Here is a 12,162-nt window from a genome sequence, read left to right on the forward strand (position 1 = left end):
CTATATAGCTTCCACGCCAACTCCTAACTCAGTTGTGCCCGCCACGCCCATATTGACAATAGGTCATTAGGGAAAATAATAATTTTGTCCCTGAATTTTGGCTTAAGTCATTTAGTCTTTTAGGATTTTTCTGTAAAGTTTTGGTCCCTGGCATTAGGGGTGTTAACGAGCTGAGCCGAGTTTTGGCTTAACAAGCTCGGCCTATGAGAGAAAATTATTAATTGAGTCGAGGTCGAGCCGAACTGAGTCGTAGATTTTATGGCTCGGTTTGGTTTGAAAAAGAGTTGAAAATATTCGAGCTGGCTTATCGATCCCAGTTCGAGTAGGCTCGCGAGCCCACTCTCAAAAATTCAAAATTTCAAAGAAAATTCAATTTTTTTTAGCCAAACTCGGCTCGCGAGCCTAACGAGCCGAGTCGAATATGGCTCTAACTCAGCTCGTTTTGTCCTCATGAATTGAGTCGAGCTAGCACGTTATCTGACGAGCCGAGCTGTTAACGAGCCAAACTTGAGCCAAGTTGAGCCGCTCGTGAGTGGCTCTGCCCGTTAAGTACCCCTACTTGTCTAGTGTCATTAGCAAACTTTAGGCGAAAGGGTTACTAAAATATTTACAAGATTAAAGGTACTAAGAAAATCTAGGATTAAATTGTCATTATTCCCGCCACTGGGAGATGAACAGTATAAAGTGAAGGAGAGTTTGGGCCTGCTGAGGGACTCAGGGTCCGGGACGGTGATGTGTGTTAAATGTTCTCACCGTTGGGCTTAGGGTAGTTAGTACTCATTAGAAGACAAAGTTGTTGATGTCAGTGGGTCCCTGTGGGGCTTTTAAGTGATGTATGTTGACCGTCGATCTCTCAGCCACGCGCAGATCTAACGGGATAAGTTAATAGTCAAACAACTATATTGATAGGTCTCTTTGACCACACCGGAAACATGCTTTTTTTAAAAACTAATTTCCTAACTTTGACTGGCCTGTCACTTCGATCGAGGCGCTCTTCGTTGAATATCGAGGTGTCCTACAAAATTACCATTCTAGACATCAACCCTCCCCAATTTTCTTCTCGCCCATCTCTTAAATGACCAAACGGACCTCCTTAAAAGTTAAAATCCCGTTCCCTTTTTAATATTCCAAATTGTTACGTTGTTTGATGCAACACTCATGTAAAAGTATAAAATAGTCTTAAAAATTACGTGATGATCCATAGATTTAAATATAGAGCGAATATTTGTACAACATAAAATAATGACTAAAAGAGATTTTATAGTATTAATGTAAACAAATCTACCACTATTATTTTTTATTTCTGATTTCTTGATTTGCGTAAGCATACAAAGATGAGAAAAAAGAAATAATGAAGCTCAAATCTCTAGCTCTCATATGTCAGCCTCTTTTCGGGAAAGAAAATTGTCAATTTATACTCTTTGATAATGTAATGAGTGTTTTGTAAGTTGTCTTGACACATAGAAGCTCTCGTCCATTCATTTGAAATGAGATAAGTTGGTATGAATACTTTAGTGTAGGGCTTGAAATATAAAAAGCATATTATAAGCATATAAAGCGTGCTTTTTAGACAAAACAAATTAATATGATTAATATACTAATTATCAAAAAAAAATCTTTAATCGTGAAATAATTTTTAAAAGAGAAACGGGCAGTCCGTGCCCTGGTGGTAAGTAAAACAGGGAGAAAGGAAAATGGCAAGGGGGAGTAATAAAAAAGGGGAGGTGGAGGGTAAAATGGTAAAGTGGGAAAGTGTAAAGGCAATTCTGTGTGATAAAATTGTAATTATGATTAATTAATTGAATCCGGGTTATGGTTGGTTTGACCACTGCTAATGGGCTCCATTCTCTTCTTCTCTGTGTCTAATATTCTTTCATCTTTGTTTACTTTTTCTCTCTCTCTCTGTCTCACAAAAACTCAAAAAAAAAATTAAAATAAAAAATCTCTCTCATTCACTTCTCATCTTTGACTTGTTTAAAGCTATTTTTTCTCTCATCTAATCAATACCACAAGTTTTTGGTTTCAGTTTCGCCGTTTAGTCTTCCTTTTTATCGCCTCAGTTATTAGACTTTGTATGAACTCCTTCTTTTCCGGGTAAGATTATTTTTATTTTGTTGATAGTTTTTGAATTGAGGGTTTGTGTTTGGAGAAATCCGGGGTTTTATTCGTTTGTTTGAATATGTGTTGTTGTTTTGTTAACGTAAATGGTATGTCTGTTTGTGGTGATTTAATTGTTTTGGGAAATTGCTGGGTTTAGCTGATTGGTTGATGAATGAAATTGTGAATTTTCTGCTAATTTTGGATCTGGGTTTATATGTTTATTTTGATTTATGATTTTTTTCTTCAGTTGGTGGGATGCTGATTTATATGGTTATTGTCTTCTTTTGAAGAGCATTAATGGTTATGCAGCTTAATCTTGAATTTTTGCAATTCAATTATGTATTTGTTAAAACGGGGATTTTGACATCGTGCTAATATTATGTTAATCAATCTTGCGGGGTAATGAAAATTAGGTCATTGGTTAGTAAATTAATGATTAAATTTTGTTGAATTTTACTAGAACTGGTGATCAGGAATTGTTCTAAACCTACCCACTTGTAACTTTTGTTCTTTTATGAGACTTGGTAAAAGGCTGGAGAACTGGGATTTTCTGTTGATTAAAAATATCAAGTGGGCTGATTGAATTTATCGGTGGATGTGAATATTTTTGGGGTATAAGCTGTTTGTGTAGATTAGTTTCTGTTTTTCTCTCTGCTTAAGATTTTTCAAGTCTGAATAATATGAATTGTTAATGATGATAGTGTTAGTTAATTTGTTTTTCTTTTGGTTTTATTGGCGTTCTTAGTGTTTCAAACTCGCAGTTGTGATTTTGGCTTTGGTTGATTCAGATATTGTTTGTTTTTCTGTCAGCAGAATCACAGTGGAACACAATAAATCCTTGTAGTTTTGTACATAAAATGGGGTGTTTCACAGTTTTGAAGAGTAGGAAGAAAAAACCTGAGCAGACTGTTCATATTAAAAGGGTCAATCCTCAGGAGTATACTCCCACCACACTGCCTGAGCCCCAACATCAAACCCCAACACGCTCACTCCAATCAGCACCTCCAAGTTTTAGGAATAGAGTGAAGCCTGTTCAACCGAACAACAAAGCTTCTAACAATAGATCAAGGGCATTATCTGCCCCATCTAGTCTTGATGCGGCAGAACAAGATGTACTTGCAGCAAGTGAATATGAAGAGCAAGAAGAATCAAAGAGCCGAGTTGGATTGGGGAAGGAACAATGGTCTTCAAGTCCAAAACCTCTTCCACTTCCATCACCTCAGAGTGCTGCTGCACTTAAGACTACTGGAAGCTTTAAAGCAGGAAATGTCAGTGGTCCTCTGTTTGCTTCTGGACCGCTGTTTGCTTCTGGACCTCTGTTTGCTTCTGGACCTTTGCCACTGCCTCCTGCTGGATCTGGAACACTTCGGAACTACCCATACGAAGAAGTTGCAGCTGCTTGCCATAATTTCTTCTCCGACCGGTGCATGTCAGAAGGTCTTTCTTCTGTAATGTATATGGCTTCCTTTGGAGGAGAAGATGCTTCAAGTTCAAAGAAGTTTGACGCCATTGTTACACGCCTTAACCCATCCACTCAGGTAACATATAAAAATATGGTTATTTGGATGCAGTCATGCGTGTACAACATTTATTTATTTCCATTTTTGATTCTGTGTTGCCTTAACAGTGGCTCCAATTGAACCTTGATTGTATTGAATAATTATTCATGTCTTTGATCATGAAGAACTTCATCACGCATTAATGTTTCTTCTTGAAGTTCTGAAATTTCTGAGACCATGAAGTTATATCTATGTTTTTTGTGTTCTTACAGTGTTTGAAGGAATTTATCAGTGAAGTAAACACCCTTGCATCTTTGCAACATCCAAACCTCTGCAAGTTGATCGGTTATCATGCACGTGATGGTTCAGAGCAGAGAATGCTGATATATGAGAAGCTTTCTCATGGAAGTTTGGATCGGCTTCTATTTGGGAGATTAGATGGGCCCCCAATTGATTGGAACACCAGAATGAAAATTGCATTATGTGCAGCACAAGGTCTTACCTTCTTGCATGAAGAAGGGCCAATGCAGGTAATCAGAAATTTATTATCATTTTGAGACGAGTAAAGACTAACTGACCCAACCAATGGTACCTTGTGTTGCTTTTTTAATCTAAATTTTCCCAGCAATGATACTGATATAAAATCTCATCTTTACTTATTTATTTCTTTGGTTAGAATATATGTTCTGACAGCTCGGGTATTATCATGGTCTTTATATGTGCTAAGGTTTGGTACTTGTTTGTGATTACTGATCTCTCAAATTTTTTTACAGGCAATGTACAATGAATTTTCAACTGCCAACATACAGATTGACAAAGATTTCAGTGCAAAGCTATCTGGATATGGTTGTGTTGGTCATATTCCTGAGACAGATGTCTCTAATAATTCTGTTGTAAGTACTTTTGCTGCCTTGTGCTGTGTTCTTTCTATGATAAAGTTGATTTGTTATGTTAGATTTAAAAGTTAAAACTTGCATTTCGGGTGTGATAATTTCTAACTAAATTTTCATGTACTTTTTTGGTTCTTGGAATGACTTTATTTTTGTGTTTGAGATTCTGGGATTTGATTATATTTTCATCTTTTTGATCTGTGAAGGCTGCAGCAAATCTTTCAGTGGAGACATTAGAGAGAGGTTTGCTGACTCCTAAGAGTAATGTTTGGAGTTTTGGGATTGTACTTCTTGAACTACTCACTGGCCGAAGGAATCTTGATAGCCGCCATCCCAAGGACGAAAGGAACTTGGTTAAGTGGAGCCGGCCTTTCCTTGCTGATGACTGTCGACTTTCTCTCATCATGGATCCTCAGCTGAAAAGTCGCTTTCCGACCAAAGCAGCTCGGACAGTGGCCGACATTGCTCTAAAGTGTCTTCAGAAGGATCCATCAGAAAGACCCACCATGAGAACCATTGTTGACCATTTGAAAACCATACAAGACATGAAATTCCCTTGTCGGTATCCTCTGCAAGAGCCGGCAGTAATTGCTGGTAAACAGATGTCAAGATCACCAAGTCTTAACGGGATCATCACCCCTGCACCTAGGTTAAGTTTTTCACCATCTCCACCATCACGAGCCCGACTATCTGTTTCCCCCACAAGGCCACTTGCTCTGCCCTTATCTCTTCCACCCCGTGCTTGTTCTTCCACCATCGCTTTTGAAGAACTGGATCGGCAAGAAAGTCGGAGATCTTCGTCGTCGACTGTTCGAAGGGCTAGTGTTGAAGGATTTGAGTGGGGGGTTTCTAAGATGCATTTTCATGTTTTTGGTTGCCTTTGTTTTTTTTTTTTTTTTTTTCTTTTGTGATTCTCAACACATATATAGAAGATTAAAGATGTGGTGCTTCCACCTTTCCTTCCCTCAAGATGATGAAAATTGAGAGGATGGTCTTTTGTAGATAAGAGTGAAAGCCTGGTCTGACTGGGTTCCATTAGTTTCCGTCAATCCAGATGCCATTTACATAATAACTTTTCATATTCTTCCTTTCTCTTCCTTCTCTGCCGGCTGTTTTGAATTTCATATTATGTCTTCACACAAACAAGAAGCGTCTGCAATCCGGGAAGTTCAGTTTGATGGTTTATATTTTCTATTGTCGTTGATCCTATACAAACTCTGTACACATAAATTTATAAACAATGCCTCAATATGTATAGGCTAATTTTGAATACATGTAAATTTCATTTCATAACATAGCTTGTTTTGTGGTTGATAACGTACCTTCCCTAATTGAGGCATTTGTGAATGTCGGAACAATTATAATGAAAAAGTCATATGCAGACAACGCGAATGCATCTATTCATGCAATGGAACAGAATCACAGAACACCTTACAAGTTCAATGATCTAAGATAATTATACAGATATGATATATGTCTCTCCTGCGACTCGAACATAAAAGAAATATAGTAGGTGCCTCTTCTGAGACTCAAACACAAAACTTTTGGATACAGCTAACCCTAATAACTAAAGGGTTTATCATCCGGTCACAAAAAGAGAGGTGAAATTCCTTATATTGGACTTGACATTGTGCGCCATGCTGTTTGCGATGTGTTAAGGTGATTTAGATCAAACATATGCGGGAGGGACAGAACCAAGGGCGGATCTAGAGTATATTGTGGCCCACCCTAAAAAAAAAACATATTTATATGTAATTTTTTTTCTTTTTACGTCAATTTCAACTAAAAACATACAATATGAATATTATATGCTATTATATTTTACTTTGGCCCACCCTAGCAAGAATTTCTGGATCCACTACTGGACAGAACAATCTGGAAATGGTCAAGTACTTGCTGAAAAACTGTGATGTCTTGGAGAAGTTTGAAATGGATTTTTATCTTTTTGTACCAAAGGAAAAACTCCGAAAGGTAATTCTTAGGAACAATCAATTATATTTGTTAAACCTTCGAAAAAGAAATAGTGACATTATAATTAAGAATGTATTAACATAATTATCATGGTTATCAAAATTATAATATTAAATGCAGGGTCTTTTTAGCTTGTTAGAAACAATTACTAAAAATAAAATTAAATATGGACCATCTTTTTCACAATCCTGCTACATACGTCAATAAAATTAAGAGTTAATGATGTAATCCCCTTGAGGTATGATATAATAAAAAAGCTCCTCTGAGGTTTCAAAAATAACAAAACCCCTATCATTAATGAACTATCAGTAACTCATTAAAATTTAAACTGTTATGAGTTAGGAAATATTACCAGATTATCTTTCTACCGTTTATTTTAACCAATGTTTTAAAACTCGTCTCGGCCTGTCCGATTTAACCAGGACCCAAAAGCTTTAACGGGCCGGGTTTATATTTTTCTTATTCACCCAAAACCCTAGGATTTGGGAGGATAATTGGCGAACAATTGACGGTCGGGATGTTGGGGCTTTGGAAGAGAAAGTGCCGGTGAATGCAATGGTGGTGACGGCGTTGATTTCTGTTGAGTAAATCGACCGGAAATCAAACAAAACTGGCAAGGGCGATTGGCGAGGCTAACAAGGGTGGGGTGAGGTGGGTTTTGGTCAAGAGGAAGAGGGGAGTATTTCTAGGTGATGGGAAGGGTTTTCGACGCCGGCGTCAATGAGATCTGGCCAGGAATGCCAATGACGGCTTCGGTGAGATCTGGCCGAAATCAAACTTATTTCGGCCAGATCTTGGGTATATTTTAAGGAGAATGGGCTCAAGGGATGATTGGGGTTGCATCTAGGGTATTGCTGCTGCCAACCAATTTGTATTTGGGGTGTGTTTGCTAAATTTCAAACCTACAAGGACTTAAAAAATTTTTAGGGGTGTATTTGCTAAATTTTAGAAGTTTTTGTTAACCGGTTTGACCATCGGTCAAACCAATCAACTCGGGACCCAGCAACTTTGCCAGGTTTCATCCTAGGTTGGGTTTTAAAACATTGATTTTAACACCTAAAACTTAACGGTAGAGGGATTTTTGTTATTTTCAAAACCTCAAGGGGATCATTGTTATTATATCATACCACAGGGGATTAGTTCATCGACTCTAAAATCAATTCAATGCATACCATCCTTTTCGCATACTACTCAATCCTTAATTTGATAATTTCACACCTTCAAAATACAACCAAAAAATATACCCGCACTAAGCATAACAACATCAGCTTCCAAAATCTTCTTATAGCAAAAACTCTCCCAATTCCTTAAATAACTTAACTCGGATAGTAATAGCTATATGCCAGTTAAGAAGTGCATTTCTCAGTGTAAAAATAAATTTTAAATAGTTAAGAATGCTATACTGATAAATTTAACTTCTCACAAGAGACATTCATATGATAACTAACAAAAACAGTAAAAAAAAACTACTTCACATACATTAGTATTTTAGGTTATAAATATGTACTCACGAACACTTTGTTTTAAATATTATCACAAAAAAAAAAAAACTTTACATACACTATTACTTCATATTTACAAATACCCAATAAAATTTCATTTTGTATATCATAAAAGAGAAATCAATAATGGTTCAAGAAACAAAACAATTCACCATTATTGTGACCTTCTTAACGATGTTTTTGTTTTCCTTTCAGCTTTTCCCAATTGTAATTTGCGACACCAGACCTATTCCCTCGAATGATTTGAAACTCAACAAATGGATTGACTATAATGTCAAAAAATTCAAGGAAGGAAAAAGTAAGTTACTTCAGATGAACTCTAACTTGGACGGAGTTCAGATGAACTCAAACCTGGATGATGTTTTGGCTGTGGCAGAGGCTGGTGTTAAGGTTATAACTGTAAAGAGAGATGGAAGTGGAAATTTTTGGACGGTGACAGATGCAATAAATAGCATTGCAGAGGGGAACACTAATAGGGTGATTATTAAAATCGGTAGAGGTTGGTATTGGGAGAAGGTCACCATTGACAGGTCAAAGAGATTCATAACGTTGTATGGGGAAGACCCCAAAGACATGCCGCAGATAATTTTTAATGGGACAGCGGCTCAATATGGCACGATGAACAGTGCTACAGTTGCTGTAGAGAGCGATTATTTTGTGGCCGTCAATATTATATTTCTGGTACGCATCATAGTTTGAACTTTATCTTCCATTTTTTAATTATATTTGTGTTGCATTGGAGAGTTCATCAATAATTAGCTTCATCAGTCTATATTGTGGTTACCTTTAATATAGTTATTTCTACTTCTTTCTTGATCTTTTCTTGTAGAATTCAGCTCCAATGCCAGATGGAAAAAGGGTTGGTGCACAAGCAGTCGCCATGAGAATATCAGGAGATAAAGCAACGTTCGATAATTGCAAGTTTATAGGTTATCAAGACACATTGTGTGATGATAGAGGCAAACATATCTTCAGAAACTGTTATATCGAAGGGACCATGGATTTCATTTTCGGAAATGGCCAATCCCAATACTTGGTATTTCCACATCTCTTATTATTATTATTATTATTAATACATTCTGAATTATGTTCATAGCTAGCATATACATTTTTGCTGTGAATGAGACCTTAGAATTGGGATATTAATGCAGAACACTGCTATAAGATCAATTTCAAATGGCGTCGGGTTTATTACAGCACACGCCAGACAAAACGAGACTGAAGAAAGTGGATTCGTATTTGTCCAGTGTAGCATAACCGGTACAGGTAAGGCTGAACTTGGCCGTGCATGGAAGCAGAGTTCTAGGGTGATTTATGCTTACACATACATGGACAGTCTCATCCTTGGCAAAGGATGGTCTGATGGCATGACAGACAATGAACACAAGTATTTACCTCTGTCATCTTATTCCATAGTTAAACAATAATATTAATTCTTAAAAACTTGGTGACAAACTCTGTGTTTTGTTAATTTGAATGTGTTGTAGACCTGTTTATTATGGAGAATACAAGTGCTATGGACCAGGGGCAAGTTCTTCCGATCGAGCCAAATTCGTGAAGATATTGTCTGATGGAGAAGCGAAACCATTTTTGAGCATAAGTTTCCTTGATGGAAATAAATGGATCCTTCCACCTCTTAAGATGTGACTTATTCATGAAAAATTCTACTAGAACAAATGGAATACCTAGTTTGATTCATTAATGTTGCTGACTTTAATAATTTCCTTGTTCTTATATCTTTGCTTTGTACAAATTCTTTCGATAAATTGTATCACAATTCTGCCTTCGAATGAATAAAATCTATCACATATCCAATTAAAATTCAACTAAATACAGTTAAACCTTGATAAATTAATAATATCTCTGGGACCATGAAAATTTATTAATTAATCATTATATTAGTTAATCGTATAAATTAATAAATTATTTTATTAATTTATCGAGAAGAAAACGAGGTAGTTGTTGAGTGAGGAGCAAATTATTGAGAACGTGATAGGAAATGACAAAGAAGATGAAGCTAAAGAGGATAATTTTGTACTAGAGCCTGTCTCACGTAAAGATGCACTCAAAGCAATAATCACATTGCATACTTTTCTTTTGCAATACGAGAACACTACACTACAACTTCTTAATACACTACGACCTCGTTATCGAGGAGAAAACGAGGTCGTTGTTGAGTGAGGAGCAAATTATTGAGAACATGATAGGAAATGACAAAGAAGACGAAGTTGAAGAGGATAGTTCTGTACTAGAGCTTGTCTCGTGCAAAGATGCACCCAAAGCAACAATCACATTGCATACTTTTCTCTTGCAATACGAGAACACTATACTACAGCTTCTTAATGCACTACGAAAAGTTAGAGATGAGGTCCAAGAAGACATCAATTTCTAAAGGAAACAAGTAATATTGGAGTCATATTTTACAAAGACTTCCTAATTGAGTCATATTAGATTTTTTGTTTATAGTAAAAATTTAGAATTGTGATATCATATTAGATATACAGTAATGCTAGATGTATAAATAAATCTTACAAAGTTTTCTGTACAAAGTGATATGGTGGGAAAATGAATGGAAGAGTAAATACAAAAATTCAAACTCATCGTATTCGTTCTTCTGTTCATTTCCTGCTACATTATTTTGTATAGAAATTTTTGTGAGATTTCCTAGTACGTCTAGCATTACTTTTTCTTTTCTTTTCTTTTTTTTTTTTGTGCAATATGATCTCACCATTTCTTTTTAGAAAGCATAACAAATATAATTGATTATGTGTCGTGATTATTTATATAATTACAAATAAAAGTCTTGAGTTGCCGATATTCTTATATTGTACCATTAAATTTGAAAAAGACATAAAGAGGCACAAATGAAACACTTAGTATAAGTGTAACTATATAGAACTACATTTTGTAAACACAGTGATTGTTTTTCCTGCGATTCCATGACAAGACCTTCTGAGTCCTGAGTATAACTAATCCAGGTGGCTAAAAGGCTCGTCATTCGGCCACAAGGGGATAGGTTGGTATAAGGATATTAGGGCTTCAAAGACTAATAACTTTGGTAAGATTTAATTTGAACTGTCCATTTTAATACTTAAAAGCAGTCTTGTAATTTCATTTTTATATATAAATCGCAAATATATTAACACATATATGCTATTATTATTGAGATCATGAGTCTAAGTGTAACGTCTTTAACAATATGTTACAAATAATTACTAGAAATAAAAATTAAATACAAACCATTCTTTTACAATTCTACTACGATAAAATAAATAAAATATAAACTAATATACCCACATTAAGCACATCAACAATATCTTGTTAGCTTCTATAATCTTTTTATAGCAAAAAATCTCCAAAATTCTTAAATATCTCTACCACAAATTATAGCTTTGGGAAAATTTTTAAATTTTAAATAATTAAAAATGTTATATTTATATATTTTTTTTAATTTTTAAAATAGTTTTAATTTAATGGGACCCAAATGACATGCCGAAGATTTGTTTTAAGGAAAATAATACAGTTACCGAAAGGAACGTACCGAATTCATACACAGAATGACGTGACGCAATCCTGACTGTGGATTAATTATGAGTTAATATTAATCGAGGGTCAGGATTGCGCCACGTCATTCGGTGCGCTCCTTTTGGTAACTGTAGTATTACTCTTGTTTTAATGGGACAGCAGCTCAATACGGCACATTTAACAGCGCTACAGTTGCTATACAGGGTGATTATTTTGTGGCTGTTAATATTGAATTTGTGGTACATACTTTTGTTCTTATCGTACTCTGCTTTATAGTTTCAAAACTAAGTGACAATATTTAGGGTTTTACACTGTTTCTCTTTTATTTTAATATCTTCTTCAAAGGGACATGTAGCCATCTTTATAAGGTTTTAAAACTCGACCCGAAGAGTAACCAGGTTAGGTCATTGGGTTGATCGGTCAAACCGATTCAACCGTCGGGTCGAACTGTGATGTCAGCATGATGGCATCATTCTAACATCAATATGACATATAAAAAAATAATAAAAAAAATGGTTCAACTACTGGGTCGAACCGATTGGACTAGCGATTCGTTACAAAAAATCCGATCTAACCGTAGTTCAAATTGGGTCATTTGAAAATTCTGATTTTTTAGTTGAACTGACCCGACTCAATCACCAGTTCTCGATTCAACTGATTGAACTAGCTGGACCA

The 12,162-nt window shown here is 35.8% G+C and overlaps 2 protein-coding genes across 2 annotated transcripts; both read left to right on the forward strand.

Annotated features, from left to right (window-relative positions):
• The first annotated feature begins 1,942 nt into the window (after positions 1–1,942).
• LOC116124056 (probable serine/threonine-protein kinase PBL18) lies at positions 1,943–5,945 on the forward strand. Its single transcript, XM_031409767.1, has 7 exons — positions 1,943–2,094; positions 2,914–3,638; positions 3,872–4,129; positions 4,373–4,492; positions 4,696–5,334; positions 5,492–5,669; positions 5,788–5,945. Exons 2-7 carry the CDS (start codon positions 2,958–2,960, stop codon positions 5,943–5,945), a joined length of 2,034 nt encoding a protein of 677 aa, XP_031265627.1. The 5' UTR covers positions 1,943–2,094; positions 2,914–2,957.
• A 2,301-nt stretch (positions 5,946–8,246) lies between these two features.
• Positions 8,247–9,630, forward strand: LOC116124006 (putative pectinesterase 63). The gene is made up of 4 exons (XM_031409723.1): positions 8,247–8,643; positions 8,792–8,998; positions 9,114–9,349; positions 9,450–9,630. The coding sequence occupies exons 1-4, from the start codon at positions 8,275–8,277 to the stop codon at positions 9,607–9,609; spliced, it is 972 nt and encodes a 323-aa protein (XP_031265583.1). The 5' UTR covers positions 8,247–8,274; the 3' UTR covers positions 9,610–9,630.
• The last annotated feature ends 2,532 nt before the right edge of the window (positions 9,631–12,162 follow it).

This window comes from Pistacia vera, unplaced genomic scaffold, assembly GCF_008641045.1.
Source record: "Pistacia vera cultivar Batoury unplaced genomic scaffold, PisVer_v2 Contig147, whole genome shotgun sequence".
Classification (NCBI taxonomy): domain Eukaryota; kingdom Viridiplantae; phylum Streptophyta; class Magnoliopsida; order Sapindales; family Anacardiaceae; genus Pistacia; species Pistacia vera.

Excerpts from the sequence above, each read along its gene's own strand:
- LOC116124006 (XM_031409723.1), top strand. The coding sequence starts at position 8,275 with ATGAACTCTAACTTGGACGGAGTTCAGATGAACTCAAACCTGGATGAT. Across the intron at positions 8,999-9,113 it reads ATGGCCAATCCCAATACTTG|AACACTGCTATAAGATCAAT; the intron begins GTATTTCCACAT and ends ATATTAATGCAG. Across the intron at positions 9,350-9,449 it reads ATGACAGACAATGAACACAA|ACCTGTTTATTATGGAGAAT; the intron begins GTATTTACCTCT and ends AATGTGTTGTAG.
- LOC116124056 (XM_031409767.1), top strand. The coding sequence starts at position 2,958 with ATGGGGTGTTTCACAGTTTTGAAGAGTAGGAAGAAAAAACCTGAGCAG. Across the intron at positions 4,130-4,372 it reads ATGAAGAAGGGCCAATGCAG|GCAATGTACAATGAATTTTC; the intron begins GTAATCAGAAAT and ends ATTTTTTTACAG. Across the intron at positions 4,493-4,695 it reads ATGTCTCTAATAATTCTGTT|GCTGCAGCAAATCTTTCAGT; the intron begins GTAAGTACTTTT and ends TGATCTGTGAAG.